General features: G+C 39.2%; 1 protein-coding gene across 7 annotated transcripts in view; it reads left to right on the top strand.

Annotated features, from left to right (window-relative positions):
• Nucleotides 1–1,700: 1,700 nt before the first annotated feature.
• GRIK1 (glutamate ionotropic receptor kainate type subunit 1) overlaps nucleotides 1,701–24,281 on the top strand; it is a 374,134-nt gene continuing 351,553 nt past the window's right edge. For all 7 annotated transcript variants that reach the window (XM_058731842.1, XM_058731839.1, XM_058731840.1 and 4 more), the window contains exon 1: nucleotides 1,701–1,818. In XM_058731842.1, the coding sequence (XP_058587825.1) occupies nucleotides 1,701–1,818 (118 nt within the window). The remainder of the gene's footprint in view (nucleotides 1,819–24,281) is intronic.

Raw genomic sequence — 24,281 nt, 5'->3', positions numbered from 1 at the left:
TTGAGCCTCTAACTCTTGATTTTGGCTCAGGTCATGATCCCAGGGTCTTGGGAGGAAGCCCTGTATTGGGCTGAGCATGGAGCCTGCTTAAGATTCTCTCTCTCTATCCCTCTGTCCCTCTCTCCTACTTGTGCTCTCTCACTTTCTCTTCCCACCCCCCCCCCCGCCAAGAAAAAGTATGCTTCCTGACACCACATACAAGATACTCAGGTATTTGGTGAATGAATGAATGAATGAATGAATGCACCTTAAGATACATTAGGTCTGTTTTGTACTTCTTTCCTATTCTAGGTTGGTATGTCTGTGGACATGTTTTTCAGATAGACTGACTCCGTTTAGGTCAGTCCTCCAAAATCCATACTTAGGGAAAAAAAATCTCTATGAATGTTAATGCACAGCCAGCAAACATTTATATAGAACATTCCCCAGAAAGCTCAAAGGAAATTAAGCCAAAATGATCAAATGCTGATGATTTCCCCAGGGAACTGTCCTTGTCCTTCTACGAGAAATAGTCTCCAAACCTACATTGCTAAAATAGACTGTCTTCCAGCGTTCGAACGTGGCAGTCAAAAGAAATCAAGAAAAGGAGGGGCGCTGGAATCTGCCCCTTTCGCAGTTCTGCATCTGTAAATGGAAGCGAAGCAATTTTACAAGAGATTATCTCCGGTCTGAATAGGAAAGAAGCCACTCTAATCTCAGAGTACGGGAGGTCCCCCCGCCCTTCTCCTTCCTCTTCATCCTCGCCGGAGTTAAAACAGCAGCTCTGCTATTCTCTGAGATACTCGCGTCCGAGAAGGCGATTCTCCATCTAGTGATGGGAAGAGTCCTAGTTGGGCATCCCCAAGACCCCCTAACGGGCGCGCAGGGACACTACCAAGAAGGCCTTTCTGCCACTCACAGCGCACGGCGGAAACTGCCTCGGTTCCGACCAGTAGATAAGATTTTCTCGGTCTCGAGTATGCAACGCTCAATCGACTTTCCAAGCAGCACAGCGCAAAGTTGAGGGCAAGGGAAGACTGCGTGCGTGTGTGTGTGTGTGTGTGTGTGTGCGCGTGAGTGAGTGTCTGGATCGCTGGTGTTGGGGCGGGCAGTAAATCAAGGGTGGGGCCAGCGAGGGGAGGAGGAAAGCAAGGACTGAGAGAGGCAAGAGCGTGGCTCCGATCCCAGTTAACCTGCTGGAGCCCATCCTGCCTGCTCAGAGCCCCTGCACGAACTCACCCAGTCCCCTCTCTCCATCCTCCTCCGCCTTCGTTCCCCGTTTCCTCTCCTTCTCTGGCTGCCTCCTCCCCCTATCCCCCCTAACCCCCGCCCCCCGCCCCCCGCCACTCTCGATCTGACCGGAGGACGAATGAGGAAGACGTGCCCGCAAATTGGGACAGCAACTTTCCCCAGCTGGTCTCTGGGCTCCGGGAGCAGAAGCGCGCCGGTCCTCCGCCGTCCGCGGCCCACGAAGGAGGAGCAGCAGCGGTGATGGGCTAGCGGCAGAAGCGAGGAGCCCCGAGCGAGCCCCGCGTCGCCAGCCAGCTCCGCGTTCCCACGCCCGCGCCCTCGAAATCTCTCCGGGGGGGTGGGGGGAGCGCTCAGGGGTGCCGCCGCCGAGCATCCCGGGGAGGATGAGGCAGGGAGCCGGCCCGGGCGCGCTGCATCTCGCGGGCGTGCGGCCGCGGCTGGGGCTCGGCAGGAATTAAGAAGCCGAGAAGATGGAGAGCCGCGCACTCCTCGCCCAGCCCGGGCTCCGGACCAGGGACACCGGCTGGGCGCTCCTCTATTTCCTCTGCTGCGTCCTCCCCCAGACCGCCCCGCAAGTACTCAGGATCGGTGAGTGAGCCCCGGGGAGCGCTCCGGGCCGCCGGCTCGCGGGACGCGGCGGCTCCCTGGGCCGGCGCGAGGGCAGCGGGTCCCGGGGTGGCAGCGCGCGCCGGCGCAAGGGGCAGAGCCCGGGGGTGGCTAGGGCAGCGCGCACGGGAGGCTCCGGGAAAGGGGAAGCCGCGTCACTGCTGCCCTCCCGGCGAGTGCCGGGCTTCCCCGCCAGGGACGGTTGGCGGGTTTTTTCAATATGGGCTTCGGGAACGCGGGCAGGAGTGCAGGGGGCCAGGCTCTCCGGGGCGGGCACCCCACTCCGGGCGCGGGGCCGCGCGCGGCTGCAGCCAGTTGCTTCGGGCGCGGAGATGCGCTGTCCCGCCGTCTGGGTGGACGTCGGGCGGTCCAGATGCGCAGCCCGGGTCCCTGGCAACCCGGGCGCCGGGTAGTCAAAGGCATGTCCGTATCTCAAGAGTAAAATGTGGGGACCGCGGGGATTTCCCACAGCCGGCTAACCCCGAGCTTCCAAGTTTTCGTCCCCAAGTTGCGTTCTTCTACATGGAGCCTCCAAAGTCTGGAGGGTTCCACCTGTGTGGGGCAGAGCCCGGATCTGGCTCTGTGGCCGAGAGTTCAAGGAGGGGAGAGAACAGTCAGCCAACACCAGGAGCAGGCACCTAAGCGCCCCATTTGATCCCCAATCTGCCACGCCTGCGGGCCACTGAGAATGATCCAGTCCCCCGTCAAAATAACTCCCTGGAAGACTCTGGACTTCGTTCTCAGGTGGGATAAAAAGAGACTGGGAGGCTGAGTGTAGGAGCCCTGGGGCAGCCTAAAAAAGAGCAAAAGGCAGGACATTGGAAGGGGGTGGGTACTTTGCTAGGGTGTGGATTCCTATACCTACAAGCACAGCGCCCACCGCCGTGTAGTGGAGACACTGAGCGATTTCTAGGCTGTTAGGGTGGAGGTGGGGGGTGAAAAACCTCTTTGCCTTTAATGTTCTCCCTTCCATACTAAACCCAATCTCTATTCCCTTAGTCTCAGCTTGCCCTCCTCCTTCCCCAATCAGCTATGCCTCTTAGACACACACAGAGAGAGCCACAGGTGAAGCTGAGACACCACATGGGCCTCCCAGCTTTTCCAGTCTCCCACTGGAGGTAGCAAGAGTGAAGTCCTGAGTTCTAAGGGTTTCTAATTCACACCCTTTCCAGGAACCCACAGGATCTGCAGGATGTGCACGGAATAGTGTAGAGCATCCCGCCCAGCAACGCCCCTGAGCAGCTGAAATTTCTCAATAACTTTACTGATGCTGGCCTACAATTAGCAAACCTCTTTCCAAAGATTCAGAAACTAGTTCTTGTCACTCAACATGACTATTTTGTTAAAATATATATGTATAGGAATTTACTACTATGAAATGCATTTTCTCCAGACATGTGGGATCTAATTTTCAAAAAAGATCCCTAATACTAATTTTTACTGCAGATATATTTTTCTAGATTACAGATAATGATAATGTGCATTTTTGGATAATTTAGACTGTCCATTAAAAGAGTTCTAAAGCATTCATTGTACAAAAAAAAAAAAAAATACTACTTGTAACTAAAATACCCTTCACCTGAAGTATGTTGTAGCCTTAATATCCTGTCCTCCCCGCCCCCGCCACCATGGATGCAATCAGCCCTCCACAATCCAATAACAAAATTTCTTTGAACAGTATTAAATACATGATGAATGTGTTACAATTTCCAACACCTAATAACTTAATTGGTGTTTTGCTTATGCCTTATATATTTTAAAGGAGACAAATCTAAAAAGTGAGAGAGAGAGAGAGGGAAATCTTGACATACTAGAACAGGCTATTCCAGCCAATAGCCTTCCTTCCTGTATAACAAACTTAAGGTAGCATTTTCCTCCCCTGCATTCCCTAAATCTAAAGGAATTCCCAGAAGGGGTGGAAAAGGATGTTTTAAAACATATTTGTTCACAGATCTGAGTATTTACAAGCAATTACACTCATCCATTTAAAAGTGGTTTTCAAAGTGAGAACAACCCAACATGATTCACTGACCCTAAAATACATGGTACAGGATAATGAGATTTCCTTTTTCCAAATGGGAGCTGAAATGCATAAAGTAAAATTGCATGGCCTGATGCTGTTTATGTGCAGTACAAATGTCTTACTCCTTCTGGCTCTGAGTGACCTGTGGTTGGTGTAAGCACTACGTGTATGTACCTCAGGACTGTGCTTACTTTTAAGTGGACATTTCAGCACCATGGAAACCAGCCTTAGCTCAGAGGCAACCTGCCTCTCTACAGGGAGTTTCTTAGGTCAGCCAAGTCCAACACGGAATACAAAATATCAAAGGAGTTAGGGACTAAGCAAGAGTGTAAAGTGTGTGGGGAGCAGGGAGGGGGGAAGCAAAGAGAAGAATTAAAATGTGTTCTTTTTTTTTTTTTTATCTCTCATCCTTTTTCTCTTTCCTACAAACCACAAACCATCCAACCAACCAACCAACAAAAAGGGGCTCTTGATTATTGACTTCCGTGTTTTCCAGTAACTTAACATATCCAAAGTAGACCATTAATGTTAGGCGCCTTGCACTGTGCGTATATGAAAAGGCATTTGAATGCTCCAATAAATTAATTGGTGGTCTACTTTTCTTGTGAGTGTCTGCTTAAATTTCAGCTATTGAGGAAAATGAATGAAAGGTATAAACTTTAAGATAAAATTCATGCCTGCTAAATATTAACGAGGTCATTTAGTATGCACGTAGGCATGGTTATCACAATACTGTGGCTATCCTTTGAAAAGTTTACAACCTCATGTCACAGATTAGAGACATGAAGGGGGTCCAATGGGATGTAGGTTCCCTAAACATTACCACTACCCTCCAGAGGTTGCCCAGCAACCTGCATCGAAGGGAAATATGGTTAGCTGCTGGGAATTCCCTAGGGGATGCTGGATCATCCTTTCTTCTCTGTATACATATGGTATATGTTAACAACCAGTTAATCTCTGTGTATCTAAACCCCCCCCCCCCGCCACACACACACACACACACACACACACACACACACACTTGAGCTTCAGAATCACATGGCCAACCAACCTGTACCTAATAGTTACAGCAGGGTCTGGATGACCTTAGTTGACAATGGCACACCTTCATTAGTTGAAATAGAAAAGAGAAGAAAGGAAAGGAAAGGAAAGGAAAGGAAAGGAAAGGAAAGGAAAGGAAAGGAAAAAATTTCTTGGACAGATGCATCATACTTGTAATAATAATCAAAGCAGAAAGATATATTTATATACTATATTTTTACATATCATGTCAACATACACAAAGAGGTGGGGGTAAAAGCATAGAGTTGAGAATTAAGTGGTGGGAACCAGGCTTTCTGACATGATTTGTTGTCACAAAGCACAAGTTTGGGTCCCCGCTCCAGGACTCAATGGCTATGTCAGCCAGAGTTGTTCAATCTCACCAGGCCTAGATTTTGTATCTGAAAAATCCAATTAAACAATTGCAACCTCACAGTGACATTAATAAGAGTACAAAAAACAGAATATAAAAGTGCTCTCAGCAGTATATGCATACATTAATTGCATTATAATTGTTTTGTGGTTTTATTTTTACATTATTATTATTATTGTCATTCTCTTTCTGAACAGACTCAATAGTAAATGTGTTATATTTTTTATTACACATTTAATATTTCTGAGCCCAGATCACTCCTCTGAATTAGCAGTAATGCTGTCCGCCTTTCCTGTGTCATAGGGAGGGGATCAAAGAAACAATTTTTGTGATGTGCAAACAAACCACTAAAAACTATATTACTATTATGTAATCAAATATGGTAAATAAAGAGAAATATTGTGGAAATTTATATCGATAGCATGGAAAGTTAAATGACAATATAGTTGTCCAGATGATTTTATTTCCTAAAGACAGATCTAAATGGATTTTAATTATCAAGTTGGCCATAACATCATTTTTAAATATTTACCCCTAAGGAGGCCCAAAGCTCCAAACTTTGCTTCGTGTATATTTGTTTGTGTTTTTGCTTGTGAGTGTAGAAAACTCACAACCTCATTCATTAGCCACGAATTCCTTCCTTCTTTTAATATTCATTCTTCACTCAGCAGATCTTTACTGTGTGCTTATTCCTCTACCATGGGCCAGACATAATTCTAGATAGAGGCCGTGTGCACAACAGGGAACAAAACAGATAAACACACCTCCCCCTGGAAGCATATATTCTGATGGTGTATGCTGTATGTAACCGCTGAAGTTTTTCATCAGGACTTCAATGCAGACACGTTTTACTTTTTAATTCCAAATGTTACTCTCGAAGAGTTTTCAATTAATCTTGTGCCATCGATTTATTATATTAAAGGAATTGTCAACATAGAATAAGTTCAAGCCCACAAACGCCCAGAGGACAGAGTGGGTTCATTCTGCCAAACCTAGAACAGAAGCTCTTAGGGAGATCTGTTTGGCCTGAGGTCGATTTCACCCTGACAGAGAGTGTTCCTAACATCAACTTGAGAACTCCATCAGTCCCTGAAAAATCTGAGAGAGAAATGGTCTGAGAGCATGATGAAAAGAGAGTGGCTGATATGAACATATTTCTGCACACATCTCTTACCATATTGTTTTATCTGCATAATTCTTCTTTTCCGTAATATTAATTTTACAAGCCCAGTGTTTATCCTACATAAACCTGAACTGTAGCTACCTTTCCTGTATGGTTTCTTATCATCAGTTTTCAATGAGAAGACCATGACTTGGTAACTTTGCCTAAGTTCAAGTGCTGGGTACTAGAAAGTCCAGAACTTGAAGCTAGCTATTCTGATCTCAACTTTCAAGCTCCTTGCATTAAAGTAGGCTGTATTGTGTATGGACTTATCTGTGCAGTTATATAACCATTTAAGCTGAGATCAAACATAGGTGAGCTGTTGCTCTCAGTGACTCAGGGATAACCACATCAATCAAAGTTAGTAATTTATATTTGAGTATATTGTAGGCAGTTAGCAAAGATAAAAGTTGGCATTGTTATTTGATTCTCCATAATTTCTCTTTAAGAGGGGGTTAAGGAAGGCAATCCAGTTGGAGGGAAAGCCTAGAAAACACACCATTTATAATCAGATTGTTCACTTCTTGAGGGAGAATTGATGGAGATAGTCTGGTGGTGGTGATTTCCCATAGCCTCTTAATACCCTTCTGTTGTTCCACTGATAACCATATAATGTAGAAAATATCATCTATGTTCTAGAATTTTCCAGAAGTTGTTTCTCCTAGAAGAAAGACTGGAGACTTCCAGGTAGAAAGGAACTCTCTTTCCTAACTGCCTTTTCCTAATTGGCTGACCTTGAAAAGATTGCTAATGTGGGGAGAATGTTGGGGAGGGGGCTGTTTTGTTATCTAGTGAAGCAGAAATAACCACGGACTCATGGGTTTGTTGCAAAAATGAAATGCGACATCGTATGTAAAATGAACGTCATATGGTAGAGTTGACCAAAGCACTTCCCCGTCTTTCTCCCTGTTAATGAACAGGGAAGGAATTTTGTGCTCTAAAATAATTTATTTGTGTGGCTAAGTATGGAGAAATGCTGTCGCTTAGAGATTCAGGAGACAAGTTTATATTAAAAGCTTTTCGTGATTCTGCACGAAGAAACCTGTTTCTTTTCTTCTTCTTTTTTTTTTTGACTCCAGCGTTTCGTACATTTTCCTTATCAGAGGACTCTTAACTTGAATCACAGCTATTAATGTCTCACTGAACATATCTGTTCTCAGAACGTATCTGAGGAAACACTGGCCAATACAATCGCTGAAATTTTCAATGCACACATAACTAACATGACCTCACACCTAGTGCTTCTTCAGGTCTAACTAAAATGCTGTCCACTCTACTTCAGAACTTTTTTACAAAGCTTAAATTGTAAAACTGATCTCTGAAGAAGAGGTTAGGGGCAACGACCACTGGGTGGTTGGAAATCCTCACATAGCTTTTGATTCCCCCAAAACTTATCTACTAATTGCTTACTGTAAACCGGAAGCCGGACGGAAGACATAAACAGTTGATGAGTTTAGATTTTGTAGTCATATGTATTATACCCTGTATCCTTATAATAAAGTAAGCTAGGGAAAAGAAAATGTTATTAAGAAAATAATAAGAGAACATACATTTATAGTACTATACTGTGTTTATGGGGAAAATCTGCATATAAGTAGATTCATGTAGTTCAAACCCATGTAGTTCAAGGGTCAATTTTACGTCTAAATGTTTGAATACTTGTTGTTCTTTATTATATCGAAAACATTTTTAAAACCACATTACCTATCCTGAAAGGTATGTTATTTTTATTACTGCAAAATGTGATATGGGACAATTTTCCTGATGTTTTTCACTACACTTACTTTTTAACATGGTTTTAAATGGAAAAAATATTAAATTTATAATATATTTTCCAAGACTATAATCTGTAGTAAATTAAAAGTCTATCTTTATTTAAAGTTCAACCTACTTATTTCTTGTTAAATGCATATCTGATTTTTTTCAATGATCAATTTTCATGGAGAAATGAAAATTTCTTTTTAAAGTGAAAAGAAATGTGTACCAGCTACATAAACTTTGTAAGTTTGTCTTGGTTTACTGCTGAGATCAGGCTGTCATATCAAATTGGAAAAACCTGTAATCTTATTACATCAACATTAGAGTAGTAGTAATAATAAATCAAATGGAAAAATGGTTTATCCTGGAGGAGAAAACAAACAAACAGGTAAAAATATTTGATTTTGTATCTATGTGATTTATGAACTACTAAAAAATAAAAATCTTTATCTTCCCCAAATCACTTAAATGATAGTTTATTCTTTTTGTTCTTATAAAAAATTTTAAGGTTTTTTTTAAAGCATCTAATTTTGTCTAATGCTATGTTAACATATTTATTAAATACAATGTAAAATTAGCTAGAAAGTGGAATTAAGAGGCAAGGACATTGATTAAATGAAGAGTACATTCCTACTGACCACAAATCAATCTCACAGAAACACTCTACAATAGTGAAAACACTTTTCTTTAGCCCTCTAAATCCTTCATATATCAGTTGGTACGTTAGTTGCTAAATACATTTGAAAGATTATCCTGTTTTATGTCTTCTGATGAATTACTAGTTTATTGCTGTCCTGACTTAAGAAAACAAAACACAAAATACAACAACATACAAAAGTCTATGAGTACTCTTTAAAATTTCTACTGAATAACGTTCCAAAAGGAGCTCAACAATGCAGATTTTTGGATTAGAATTCTATATGTCCGTTTTCATTTCATAGAAATCTAATGATTAATTGTTGTTGTTATCACCAGTTATCAGTTTAGAGACTTGTAATTCATTAGTACTTGCTATTTTCCTTTAAAATGCACAATGGAAATTTAATACAATGCGTTACTTATTACACTGAACAAGTCTAAGATTATAGACTATGTTAAGGCTTATTCGACTGATTGAAGCAACCCCAAAATGGGGTGGTGCACACATGCATACATGTCCCAGTTGAGAGGGCCTAGAGACAGTGACACCCCGGTAGAAGTGAGCACACCTTGCACCCAGGTACATCTGGAGAAATGGACAATTTGGGGACTGAAGGAGAAATGTACAAGATGAGCCGGAAAAGTATGGGAGCACTCAAAAAAAATTCCATTGATGGGAATATGTTATTTATTTTTAAAATTTTTTTAATGTTTACTTATTTTTGACAGAGAGAGGGAGAGAGAGAATGAGCAGGGGAGGGGCAGAGAGAGAGGGAGACACAGAATCCAAAACAGGCTCCCGCCCCGAGCTGTCAGCACAGAGCCCGACGCGGGGCTCGAACTCACGGACTGAGAGATCATGCCCTGAGCTGAAGTCGGCCGCTTAACCAACTGAGCCCCCCAGGTGCCCCGATGGGAATATGTTAAAGGGACACAGACACCAAGTACCCGGCTCCCAATGGCCAAAACTGTTACAATTTGAGTCGCAAAATTTTAAAAAGTACTAGATTATAAGCCAAATTATAAAATAATTACCCACGAGTCCATACTGATGTAGGTAAATGATTAAATAAATAAATAGACAAGAAGAGAGAAATCTCCCTACACAGAAGAGCCAGGTGACCAAGGCCAGCATCACAAGTGGTGAATTGTGTTGACAGCATCTACCTTTGAGGCAAATAGCACTTATCTACTTGGTTTTTCTCCCCCAACCCAACCCCCACTCTAATCACAAGAAAAACATCAAATACTAATAGAAAATACCTGACCAATACTTGTCAATTGCCAAGTCATAAAAAACAAAGTCTGGAAAACTGTCACAGCCTAAAGAAGCCTGTGGAGAGCCGACAAAGAGGTGTAATGTGGTTTTTTTTTTTTTAAGTGTATTTATTTGAGAGAGAGCACGTGAGCAGGGTAGGGACAGAGAGCGAATCCCAAGGAGGGTCTGCCGGATCAGCACAGAGCCCGACGCAGGACTCAAACTCACGAACTGTGAGATCATGACCTGAACCAAAATCAAGAGTCAGATGCTTAACCAACTGACCCACGCCAGAGTCCCTGTAATATGGAGTTCTGAATGGGATCCTGAAATAAGAAAAAAAAAAAAAAAAAAAAAAAAAAAAAGGACATTAGGTGAAAACTCAGGACATTTGCATCAAGATCGATATTACTTCTAATAGTGTATCACTATTGCTTCATCATTTTTAACAAATGCACCATCCTTTGCATGGGCTTCAGAATCACATGGCCAACCAACCTGTACCTAATAGTTACAGCAGGTGTTAAGGAGAAACTGGAAATAAAGTATATAGGAACTCTGTACAACCCTCACAAGTTTCGTGTAAATCTAAAATTGTTCTCAAAATAAAGAAATAAGGTATATTACAAACCAAAAACAAAAACCCACATCTTTGTTACTAATTCTGCAGCACATAAAGATCTCTAACTAATTGTATCAAGGGAAATAGAAAAATGATGGTCAATTCCATGTAATAGCTACATAAAAAGTTTTCTACAGCATCATAAAAAAAGACATACAGCATCTAATGTTGGAAAAAATCATGAAAGAAATAAACTTTATATAAAAATTGTTATTGATCAAATATGATGGTTATAGGTCTTCTTTAGAATTCGTCAATAACTTTGTAGAAAATCAGCCATTCACTGTTTTATCCATTAGCATCTAGTTACTATTCTATGCCTTTTGTACTTAATTAAACATAATTTAATTTTGAATATCGATTCAGGCATTGTGACATACTCTGGTAGAGGCATTCAGTGCTAATGTCTTTGAATTAATACTCATAGCAAACTATTTGTGTAGATTTCTTTTCTTAGCAAAATTATCTAAATAGGCCCTCAGAAAATCAATACTTAATTCCTAGGGACAATAAAATACTTAATAATTCAAATTGGGGAAAGCACGGTGAAAATCAGTGATTTTTTGATGATGATTCCAGGGCAACTTTTAAGGATTTTCTTTTTCTTTTTTTTTAATTTTAAACTTCTAAACTGTTAGATTACATAGTTTGGCAATCCATAAATAGAAGTTGCATTCCAGTGACCTGTGTTTATATTGTATAAGATGTTATTGTACTTCATCTCCTAAAAATGAATTAGAGCCATCTTTCAAGTCTAAAGGCAATATTTGCCTTTTGAATTCTGGGTAGTGTGTGTTTCTTTTGTTCTCAGTATATATTTGAACCCTAAGGCTGTTTCTATACATGTTCACTGAATTGGCAAGAGCCGTTATTTGCAATTGTGAATCATTTAAATGTTCAACAGGAGGGAATGGCTAGGAAAAGAATAGAATAAGCCCAAGAAAGAAAGATCTATTAAATATAATTTTATGATGAAATTTATGTGTTAAAGATGGAAAATGCTTAGAGAATGGGGCAGACCATAGTACATGGTTTTACGTACTTGGGATTGAGAATGTATGCAATTCATCCTTGCTTATAGATAAGAACTACAGGAGAATGAATGTAGAAAAGGGAAGCCCATTTGTTTTGCTAAGATGGTGACTTTTTCTTTCACTCTGATTCCTATGAATGCTCTTGTTCTTTGCCCAGTTTAAAAATGATTGGTGAAGGTCACCGTTCTGTAGTTTCTAGATTAACCTAGCAGTCATTGGCACGCAGTTTGGCACATTTCTAGCCCCAGGGATTCTTAGCTTGGCCGTGTCACGTAACTTTTTAGTAGATCTATTCCCTTTTCTGTCAGAAGGGAGCTGGTGGTGAATAGGTGCCTGGGTGCACCAGCCAGTCCCTTCCAGATCTGTGTTCCCTCTACAGTGTTGGCTGTGCCGTATTGTCCTTGGTCTGAACTGAGATGCTGCACAAAGTCACGTAACCCCATGATACTCAGCATTTATAGCCACAGCATCACGTGTGTGCAAATGCAACGTTGTTCATTTCCCTGAAATTAAATTTAACTGTGCACACAAGCCCCTTTTTCCAACAGGACTACATCAAAGTCTTCACTTGCAATTTAAAATGTAAATTTTTTAGGAATCTCATTTCTTCCTTCCCCATACAGGGATCAAAGACTCCTCTCTTTAGGCGAGAGGCATTTGCTATCATCCCTCCAGGACATCCCCTGGGTGAAGCTTGTATTGTCTGATCCTGGGTATTGGCTTCTAACTCTATGCATCTGCTGCCTACACCCTAACTGGGGAGCCCACCTTGGCTCACTCTGGGGCTGCTGACCCTCTGAGACTAGTCTTGAAAGTGGGCTGTTTACCCAGACAGCATTAAGGAAGAATCTCCAGCAGCAAGTTACTTCCCAGCCTGGTTGTTATCTCAGACCCTTTCTGTTCAAGCGCACAAAGCTTCTGAGTTCTCCTTCATGCACCTCGAGGCAGGTGTGCTCTGTGGTCTCCCAGAGTACACAGTGTCCGAGGGGGCTCTACTGGCCTCTTATCCCCCAAAGTACAAGAAGGGGAAGAAGAGAGCTGGATTAATCTGAACTCTGAGCTTCAGCCTGCAAACATAATGGTGGTATTTAAAGCAGAGTTTTTAAAATGAAGACAACAATGAGGCACCTGGGTTGCTCAGTAGGTTAAGCACCGGAATCTTGATTTGGGGCTCAGGTCATGATCTCGTGGTTTGTGGGATCGAGCCCCACACTGAGACTGTGCTGATAGCGTGGAATCTACTTGGGATTCTCTCCCTTTCTCTCTCTGCCCTTCCCTCACTCGTGTGTGTGTGTGTGTGTGTGTGTGTGTGTGTATGCGCGCGCTCTCCCAAAATAAATAAATAAACATAAAAAATAAAATAAAATGAAGACAACAACAATGGAAGCAACAATGTGAGTAAACTTTTGAAATTTCAGTTTTCTGTCTTTTGCAATCCTAAGCTTTTAAGACTAAATTCTCTCCCTCTCCCTCTCTCTTTATATATATACACATATATATGTAATTATTATATGTTCTATCATAATGTTATATAATTAGTATATATTATATGTATTGAATACACACATTATTAAATATATTAGTGTACACATTACAATATACAATGCTACATATATAATATATTATACTATTTAATATATATATTCATATACAAATACATATATTAAAATTCCTATTTGTTTTTGTTTGTCTTTATTCTACATGGCAGAAGAACACACATATAAAGCTATAATTAACTAGGGAAGAACAATGGGGATAAGTACATATTAGAAAAATACTAAAAATTTGTTATAAATTATTGTTCATTATTATTTTAATATATGCATACTCTTCTAGGAATGATATTGGGATACTTTTCTAGGAATGATAGCTAGGAGATAAGGAGAGAGAAAGGAGACCAAAAATCTCTTAGAACATGCTGTAGAATGCATGTAAGTACAAAAAATGAAACATATTCTTCGTAAGGCACATATACACATAAAATATACAAATAAAAATCATATAAATAAATACAGAGATACTTTTTTAAATGGTGCTTAAGACCAGTAGGGTACTCAAAGATCTTAACATCCAACTTTGTCATTGATAGATGAGAACTCTGAGACCCCAGGAACTAAACAGAGATAGAGACTTAGTATCTGAGCCACAATTCATAACCTGCATCTCAATGTTATTTTCTTGAAAGTGCGGTTTTCTCATACAATTCATTTGAAGATTCTTAAAAACCTATATTTGAATGAATGAGAAACTATGATCAGCTAATAAAATACATAAAAGTTTCAGAATATAAGGATCACAGAACTAATCAGTTCACTCTGGATGCTCTTTTAGAGACGGTTTTGAGTGATGTCTTTAAAAAAAAAAAAAGCAGACAAGGGAAATGGGGATGAAGTACAACCTAGATGCTGATAATTATTTAAAGATTAAAATCCAGGGAGATCCCAACATCTGGGGAAAATATCCGTAGAGAAATCCTAACAAAAATGTGTGAAACCGCATGTATCTTGAGATTGTTTTGAAGCTTTGGGTTATGTAGGTACTTCTGGTCAACCTGTCTTCCAGGTAGTTGAGCATACAAGAATGTCTTCATCTGCAAAGACTCTTAGAAAAATAATTAAAATAGCCATTGCAAATGAGTGGGATATAGCATAACACTTTAGAATCATTAGTGTGGACTAATATTATATTTTTATTACCTGGGTTTAATTCTAGCGAGCGTTAGCCTTCAGTTAGGCTAAATGCATTTGCATACAAGGGAAGAATACTCAGGAATAACATCTATCACTCACTTTTTGCAAATGTCATAAGAAATCAGAAAGGCCGTCCGCGGTATGGAATTTCTGAGATGCATTGTCCCACCTCTGTATCACATATAACATCATCACAGAATGATTAATGTGATGCTTATAAAAAAACAAATAAGTAAACAATTCCTGGAAAGCACGCCAAACTCAGTTCGCTGCACTATTCCTAAAGTCTATCCTGCCTTTTTTTTTCATATGAAGTAATCTTTCAAACTGACTGCTGGGTTTTGAGGGTTTGTGAATTTTGACCTTCCCTTCTCCCTTTGGAGGATGAAGTTTTCATTTGTTTTCACACACTCTTCATCATTTGCTTATTCATTTTTTCATTCTTTTATTTATAGCTTGCCTTACTACAAAAACCATTCAAAAGGCTTACAGAAATACAGATAATTATAACCTGATACAAATGCAATGATGAAAATGAAGGTAAAGGCCAAATGAGAGAATGGCAGGGGTGACGTCCTACAAAAGATGCCAAAAGTGGACCAGAAAATTTTATCTGAACTTTCTAGTAGTTGGAATAAGAAGAGAAACAGGAAAAATCATAAAATTCAGAGAGTCGAGTTGCCCAGACGAATTACAGGTGTTTTAGATGAAAAAATATGAAAGAAATAAATTCACCATGTGATCTCGAGGAAGAGAATAGTGTGACATTGCAGACAACATCCTGTTGATGAAATCAATAGTATATCACATACATTTGTTTCTGAAAGTGCTCAACATAACTCTATGACAAGACATCAAATAATAATTAAAACAATTCTGCAGAACGTCCAGATATGGAACTCTCAAGTCATTTGGTTTGATCCCAAAGTGATCATTTCTAGGGGAATGGAAAAACTGCATATCATTTCACAATTGTTCATCGTTATTGCTTCTTGAATCTGAGCTTTACTGGAAAGCTAGCCACAGAAATTTGAAGGGGTAGGAAATTGTACTGAAGTGTGCACTTCTGGGTAATGAGAGACCAAAAACATCAGAAGATAGGGATGAGGTCCTTCTATGAAATTAGGAACCCAAGCAAGATATCTCCTTCAATAAAAGGGCATCTCACATCTGTGTGGATGAAACACAGAAGCATGGCCAAAGTTTCGCTCAAAAACTCCTTCTAAATTCATCACATTAAATTCACGAATGGATGATACACATTTGTCGGCACTGGAGAACAAGGCTACAAATATTAAATATTGACCACAGCAATAAAAAGAGAAAAATAGAAATAAAGGAGAAAAAATAAAGCTCTTTGAGACATCAAATTTAAATAATGTGTCTTTCAGGTAAACTTTAAGATAGATAAATTGACCTTCTATAGGGTCATCGATAAATGAATAATGTAGCCTGTCCACCATGATAATTTGGGTTTCAGAGCTGTTGGTCTTAAACACTTTTTTTTCTTACAGCAAACACAGAATAAAATTATTGTGTCCTGAAGTCAGTGCTTCATGACTATATATATGACTACTGTTGAGAAAATAATTTTCCATTTTTTTGTACTATCTTGTTTTCTTAGATTCTGTGTTGTATATTTGCCTAACTGGGCTATTTGTTGCTTTTGAAACATACATCTTTCGCCTCTAGGCATTTCAAATACTCCACCCTAATCCCAATCATCTTTTTCTAGAAAAGCCTTTGTCATTAAATAAGACCATTGATTGCAGAAAGGTGAAGGGGAGCAGCTTTAGATTTTGTTTTTCATTTTGTACCCTGAAAACCAAATGTCTTTAGTTTCCATATTTTGGAATGCTACAAGGGTTTTCAGATTTTAAAACAAGCAAAACAAAATCTGAAACATTGTTTTAGTTTCAGGTTTTGATCTTTCTCTGTGGATCCTGAAGAGCAACTTTAAGTTTTGTAGAAGTTCTTGCCCTTTTTTTTTTTTTTTCTGGGAGAAAGGAAACATTCATTAAAGCTTCATGATATGTTTCATTTCCAAACCCACACTTCTATACTTTGAGCCAAAAAATAATTTGATCAGGATTTCTGTCACATCTGTAAAATGACAAGGTGAGCTACAAATTGAGTTAATGATTGCTTACGTCCATTTCACACATTTATCACTGCAAAAATACTGTATAATCATTATCTAGTTTCATCTCTATCAAACATTAATGTGAATGTAGTGCGTAAGAAATTAGGCACAAGTAGAACTTCCCCGTTACGGCTGCCTGAGAAAAGTTTGAAATTGGCATTTCCACTGAAAAGTAATAAGCAGGAGAGAGAAAACAAAGACAAACTTCTTCAGAGCCTTTGAAAGAAAGAAAATGTCACATTGCAAATCAATTCATGACCATCCAAGTAAGCGTTATATTTTATAAATCTATAGACCGAGAAAGTTATAGTTAAAAGGAATTGCATAATTCCTTGTGGAAAGATCCATTTACACACACACACACACACACACACACACACACACCCCTTAATGGCATAGAAACACAAATCAGGAGCTGAGAAGTCCATTTAGGGAGTCAGAAAGTGATCACATTTTTGCTAGTGTATATTTGGAAAAAACATTTTATATGAGCAGTCTAGTCTTATGTTCCAAACACTAATATTTAAGATTCTTTTGGTCAAAAAAAATCCACAATCCTTTCTATGAATTATCCCCAAAAGCTGTGTAAGGAAGTGATTTATTTAGGAAAATGTAAATGTGAGACCCAATAACTAAAATTAAACAAAGAGTGCAGAATAAAGCAGAAGTTATGGATTTGCACTTAAGTTGTTTTGAAACAGAGATCTGTTTCCATTTATTTTTGTAAAGGATAATCTAAGCAATATAATTTTTAACATGTAAGCATGAGGAAAATTGGTTAAAAAGGAAAGACAATGAAAACGAGTGTATTTGGGTTGTTCCTAATACATATTGCAGAGTCTCTCTCTAGGATTACTTTTCCTGAGATCTATACTATCCATTCAACATTGTTAAAGATAGAATTTATTTTATCCACAATGTTGTTGAAGAAATAAACACATATATAGGAAATGTATTTCAAAATTAAAACATGCTAGTGGTTTTATTGACTCACCTTAAATCTCAAATATCATTTATTGCACACAGATCATATAATATCCATGTTTACCAGATCTTCATTGGTACCCCAAATCTTCATTGTTCCCCTCCACCAAAGTAGAAGGTAGTTCTTCCATATGTAACCATTTTGTTGATGTGGATATTGAGGCCAGCTTTCACGCACAAAATCAAGTCAATAGAAAACAGTCTTGTATTTAACTCAGCAAGGGAAAACACGTTCTGTGAGCGCACTGGCCAATTTAATTGTCTGCATAGTCTGTATTTGTATAATTGTCAACCCTCCCTTCATTTGCTTTTATGCACAGAACAATAGCCTCGCCCAGCAGGACGATTTTTGTGTGTCATCAAAAGAAGAGGTAAATCCACCTGCCTTCAAAATCAATCATATTTCCTGAGGGTAATATGCATCCAGTACCTAATGGAATACAAGAACCATGTTGTGAATAGTAGATTTTAAATTGAAATTCTCCATTTACTACATTTCTTTTAGAACTTTCCCTAATTCTATTTTTCAGGCTTTCGGTGTACATTAATTTGCATAGCTAAATTAAAGTGAGCTTATGTGCTAGGAAACAAAATCAAATTCAAAAGTCTTAATTAAAGGCAGAGGGAACCTGAGTGAAATTTTAGATCTTAGAAGTCTGACCTATGCTGGCCTATTATTTTTTGATTTATTTGATTTATAAGACTCAATTTTTACTTGACAGCCCCTAGGGAATGATTACAGATGAAGATATTTTTGAATCTGTGAAATAAAACCATTAAGAAAAGCAGCGATCTGAATTAACAATGCTCTTAGTGGACCACGCAATGAGGACTCACATTCCTTTTATCGTGAAGTATATTGGAAAAACTTTGCACTAGGCATTTCAACAGTGCCTTTCCATTACTCATATATATTTATTTGAATCTGTCAGGTTTCCCCTCTAGAACAGTGACACCCAACCGGGAGTAATTTTTGTCCCCCCAGGGCACGTTTGGCAATGTCTGGAGACATTTTTGTTTGTTTCAACTTGGGGCCGGGGGAGCTGGTACTTGCTAGTGGGTACTTGCTAGTGGGTAGGAAGGAGGAGTCCCACAATGCACAGGAAAAGCTCCCCACAACAAAAACTAACCAGCCCAGGATATTAATAGCATTGAGACTGAATAATTCTAAAATAGAGATTATTAACACGAATCCAGTATAGGCTTAGTGCAGATTGCTCCAGAAAAAAAAAAAAAAAAAAAGTCAATCATATATTCTCAGGTAGAATGGACAGAAGCAACATACCATAGTAATGTTTTGCCGTGTCAGGGACACAGCTTTCAATAACACTTCCCTTGCCCAGCATCGGCAGTACCTTTTCTGAGATTGCATCCATCTGGAACACAAGCAGACACTTCAGTAAGTTAACAAATTGTGCATTAGGATGCACCCCACTCAGTGAGTCTCCAGTGCAGGCAACTGGGCATTTGAGTTCATGTCCACAGTAGACAGCCTGTCTTCACAGATCTCACAGTGTAGAAAAGGCAAAGTTAAATGCCTGAGTTAAATGATCACACAAATTAATATTCAGTTGTAAACTATAAAAAACATGAATGAGAGGATCATGGTGTTCCGAGCTCATTTAGTGGGAGAAACCGACAAGATTTAAGGAGGTTCAGGAAACTTTCCCAGAGTAAAAAATTACGGAATTTTTATCTGTGAGAGAAGTATGAATGGACTAGGAAAAAAGAAGATTCCAAGTAGAACAGTATGTGTGCAAGTTCAGAGTTGGAAAGGAATGTGTCTTCATTGAAAATTTGGTTTTTTTATTAGTACTTTTCGTTTGGCTGCATGTGCAAAATCTTTTTCTGGTAACTTCTTCTAGGTAAAAAAAATAAAATAAAGCTATTTCTTAGGTTAAAATTGCAATGCATACCAGTTATGTAACCAATAGCTATCTCCCCCAAGATAAAATTTAAATCTCCTCTTTCATAGAGAAATGAAATAGAATGTTCTAATTATCCCCAGAGGAACTGTGAAAAAAGGAGCTAAGTAGGGAATTTCTGTCCCACCCACCAAACAAAAATTTAAAGAAAAAATATTTCTCTTTACCTAAACCATTGTTGACTCTCATCGTGTTCTGCTTCTGGGAGAGTCCTCTCGTGTGTAATATTCTTCTTAAACCTTTCACTTCCATCCTTGGTCAAAGAACACAGAGAATAAGAGAATGTCAAATCCAGGAAGGATTCACACTTTTATTCTTTTTATACATTAAGCAAACTGCGGCAGAGAGAGATCCTCATTATTTGATACATGTGGCCAAAATATATGCTACCCTGAAACACGTCGGTCCTGCTAAAGGGTGACTGTGTTTAGCACACTGAACCTTTTTCAAAACACTGTGTAGGCTTATGTAACCTGGTGTTTTGTAAGAGTACAGAAACCATTGAAGAATATGGTCTAAGAACGAGTCAAGTAAGAGTTTCTTAAATTTAACCTACTCGGCAAAGTTAGACAGCAAGCTCTGTGTTCTGGTAAATGCTGGATTCTCCTACAAGTTGTTAAAAGTGCTGCCCTTGCTCAGTGAAGAATTCAGACAAAGAGGGCCCAGAATATCTATTCTACATTCCCAAGCTCAAGAAAGCATAGTGTATCCTGAACATTTTGTCTAGGGGTGTTATTTATGGAAGACTTTGGGATAGTCCCCTCATTTACAGATTGCTGTAATATTTCTGGTGGAGAGTTTGGACTCAATCCTCTGTGTATGTACATACTGTTCTTCCAAGATCACTGGAACCATGTTTCCTCCAACAGGAGACCCTTCCTTCCAATGGCCATGACGAGTATACTCTGCTCCTCCAGATCCATTCTCTTTTGACCTTTAGAAGTTCTATCAAAAGGTTCTCTTGCCTTCTTTGTGTTGCTTTGGAATGACAGGAAAGATGGAAAGTCAGGAAGAGAATGTGGCTTAATTTCCTGTGTCTTCGACTCCCTCCCTGCTGATCTTCTGTGAGTTGCTGGTGATTGAGCTCTTCCTCCACAGGTCTTAGCTCATTTGTTTTTGTTTTGTTTTTAAGTGTATTTGTGTATTTTACGAGAGAGAGCATGAGTAGGAGAGGGGCAGAGAGAAGGAGAGAGAGTAGCCCAAGCAGGCTCTGCACTGTCAGCATGGAGCCCTACGTGGGGCTTGAACCCCCAAACAATGAGATCATGACCTAAGCCAAAACCAAGAGTCACAGGCTTAACTAAGCCACCCAGGTGCCCCAGGTCTTAGCTCACTTGACGTGTCTCTCGCCTAAAGTTCTAAGTGTCTCGTGGTCCCCTGTTCCACACCTTCTGTCCCAGGGTAGATTAGTTGCTTGTAACACATAGGAGTCACCATACTATCTGCTACCTTGCTCTTACACTGCCACCTGCTTTTAAAGAGCATCTTCATTAAATGCTCACCTCTGGTGAGTGTGCCATCTGCTTTCTGCCCGGACATTGGCCTTGACAGTTGAATGCAACCGGGCTGAAACATCTCTTGATAGGGCAACGGAACCATAAAGATAAAGTAAATGTGCCATTTAATACGCATTTCAGACATTTTCCATTTACAGAAACCACTCCAGCTACGTTTTCCTTAAAAATGTCATTTTAATAATATGATACATGCATTGTTTCTTGACATTAATTTATTTACTTGCTCACTTTTCAGTGAGTTACCAGAACAGGTGCACTGTAATAAATGTATTTGATAAATAAATATCAATACTCCTGCCCCGCATGATTATATGTTATGAAAGATGCCAGAAAAATGTGAGACTTAGTTTTTGCTTCAACTTAAATAAAAGAGATATATATAGATGAATATGAAGTGATAGAGGAGAGATTATTAATATTTTGTTTATTTACATCTCAGCTCCACATCTCACCATGTATGAGATGTTGGGCAAATTGCATAACTTCTCTGTTTCCATTTTCTTGTCTGTAAAATGGGATTGATTATGTCTACTTCACTAGGCTTTTGAGCTCAGCTGAGTTCATATGTGAAAAGTGATTAGCATAGCGGTTCATGCTTAAGAAAAGTCATTATTGTTACAATTACTTCACTGCACATATTTGTGGTTCACAAAGAAATCTGTACCATTTTATCTCCTTAACGTCTTAGTTTGCTCAGGGTGTCGAGATACCACAGCCTGGGTGGCTTAAATAGTAAACATTTATTTCTCACGGTTCTGGGGGCTAGAAAGTCCGAGATCAAGGTGCCAGCAGATTCAGTTTCTGGTGAGAACCTGCTTCCTGGATTGCAGATTGTTGCCTTCTCAGCTGGGGGAGACAGCGAGCTCCCGTCTTCCTGTTCTTAGAAAGACACTAATCCCATTATGGGGGCTCCGCACTCATGACCTCATCTAGATCCAATTACTTCCCAAAGGGCGCATCTCCAAATACCATCGGGGTTAAGGTTTCAACATAGGAGATTTGGAAGATACAAACATTCAGTCCATAACACTTAGCAACTTTAAGTAATAGCTACTGTCACCATTATGCCCATTTTTTGAGAGGAGAAAACATTGAGATGAGAGAAAATAAATGATAGACTCAGGTTCACATAGTGACAAGGCAAGATTGCTGACTTTTCAGCAATTTTTATTCTATAATAGATTACAGTACTCAAAAAAAGTTACAAAATACATACCAATGTAAATTCTCAGAAAGTTATTCATTTATAGGATTAAAGTCTGTCTGAAGTTCAATATATATACATATATACATATTTATATATAAAATAATATATATGTATGTGTATATATACACATACATACATACATACATACATTGACTTGGCTCTGTTAAATCTTGTGACAACAAGGTCATAGAAAACCCTTGCTTTACCCAATACAGTCATGTCTAAAAAGGTGAATGTATTATCAAGAAAGAATTCAAGAGATATCTTTTCAAATAGATATTAAACTCATATCAGAGAGATTCTATTTGTTATATACCGTAAGTGTATTCTTTTTGTTTCCTATGACCTAAAGAGGTTCTTCATAGCTCCGAAATGCAAACTCCATTTTAGAAAGTGTTTCATTTTCACAAAAGCTAATTTAGGGGGAAAAGTTGTGAAGCCATTTGGAAATAAAACAACTTTGAAAAAGAAAGTTTAATCCTAGCTATTTGGAAGTTCTTACTGACATGGTGCATTAAGATAATAAACGTCATCCAGGGGATAGATGCTGCTTATTGAATCAGTTAAAGAGCTTTTGAGTTGCGAAACATTTTCTTATTTTGCTCCCTGAAGCACTCGTGTTCAGGAAACACATATTGTGCCTCTGTTCTGTGACAGACCCAGGTTTCTGTCGGTTCTCAGAGAAGGATGTTGGTTTAACTGAGCCAGAGAAAGTTCAGGAAGACACAAATCAACCCATGGAACTATAGCAACAAAAGAAGCCAACATATTTTTATAAATTTTTTTAAAAAATGTTTCATTTGGATCAATATGAGAAATCTAAAATAGATGAAAGGACTGAATTGAAATCATTAAATCCTTTGTTTCAGTATAGCATTGTTATATGAACAACATAGAACAACACTGCTATACTAACATAATATACATTAATTTCATACAGTTTTCCCCCTTATCGTTTCTCTTTAAGAAATTTTTTTTAAGTTTATTTATTTATTTTGAGAGGGAGACAGAGCAAGTGGGGAAGGGGCAGAGAGAGAGGGAGAGAGAATCCCAAGCAGGCTCCGCACTGTCAGCACAGAGCCTGACACGGGGCTCAAACTCACGAACCGTGAAATTATGACCTGAACCGAAACCAAAGAGTCGGACACTCAGCCGACTGAGTCACCCAGGTGCCTTGAATAATTTAGTTTCTAATTTCAATAACTTCTTGTGGCTGTAAGCACCTTAGTAATTTCTTGCATCATATTGGTGAGAACTTCTTAAAAAATCACGTTCAGCTAATTCTCTATTCTGGGCTTGTGTCTTCCTCTTTTTTCCCCTAATTTTACCTTTCCAATCATTATTTTATGATTGCATACTTCTGTGTACTATTCAGAGTTTAAAACATTAAAAGGACTGGAATATTTTTAATATTTCCGCATGTAGATTTTAAGCATCTTCTGGTGAGTTTTAGCTGACTCCAGCCAAGTTCTTTTCATGTGTTGGGTTTTGTTTTGTTTTCTCCTGTTTCATCATTCCAGTACTTTCTGCTTGTACTTCTATGTTTGACTTTCTGGGGACCAAATACTCACCCTTTCAATACTCCACCATTCACAGTATTTTGAATGGATGAAATCTGCATATTTATGTATAGTAAGCCTTCCATAGCAGCTAAGGACCGATTTTGTATACAACCTCATGAGGTTTTGTTATATATTTAAATTCATTTGAAAGAATTCTGGACTATATTTCAAACCCAGTACACAGTAAAAATTTAATTGTCTAATGAAATGCAAATATGGCAAGACCAGAGTAGTTTTATATTCTCAATCAATGAAGAGTTAATTCCTGCTTTTTCCATTTTCTTGTCCTTTGAGGGTTTTTCATTGATCTATTTAGCTTGCAGTGTCCAGACACTGAGCCAGGCCCTGCGGCTACCCTGGTACAAGGGTAAACATGATTGCCAACTACAAGCATGGGGGTGGATAACACCACAGAGAAGTCAACAAAAAGCGTAACCACAAATCGTTCAATGTTATGATAGAAACAAATTAAATTTGTAGAAACTGGACAAGTAAGTTATGGAGGGG

The sequence above is a fragment of the Neofelis nebulosa genome, chromosome 5 (genome assembly GCF_028018385.1).
Source record: "Neofelis nebulosa isolate mNeoNeb1 chromosome 5, mNeoNeb1.pri, whole genome shotgun sequence".
Taxonomy (NCBI): domain Eukaryota; kingdom Metazoa; phylum Chordata; class Mammalia; order Carnivora; family Felidae; genus Neofelis; species Neofelis nebulosa.
This window is presented reverse-complemented; position numbering and strand designations above follow the sequence as displayed.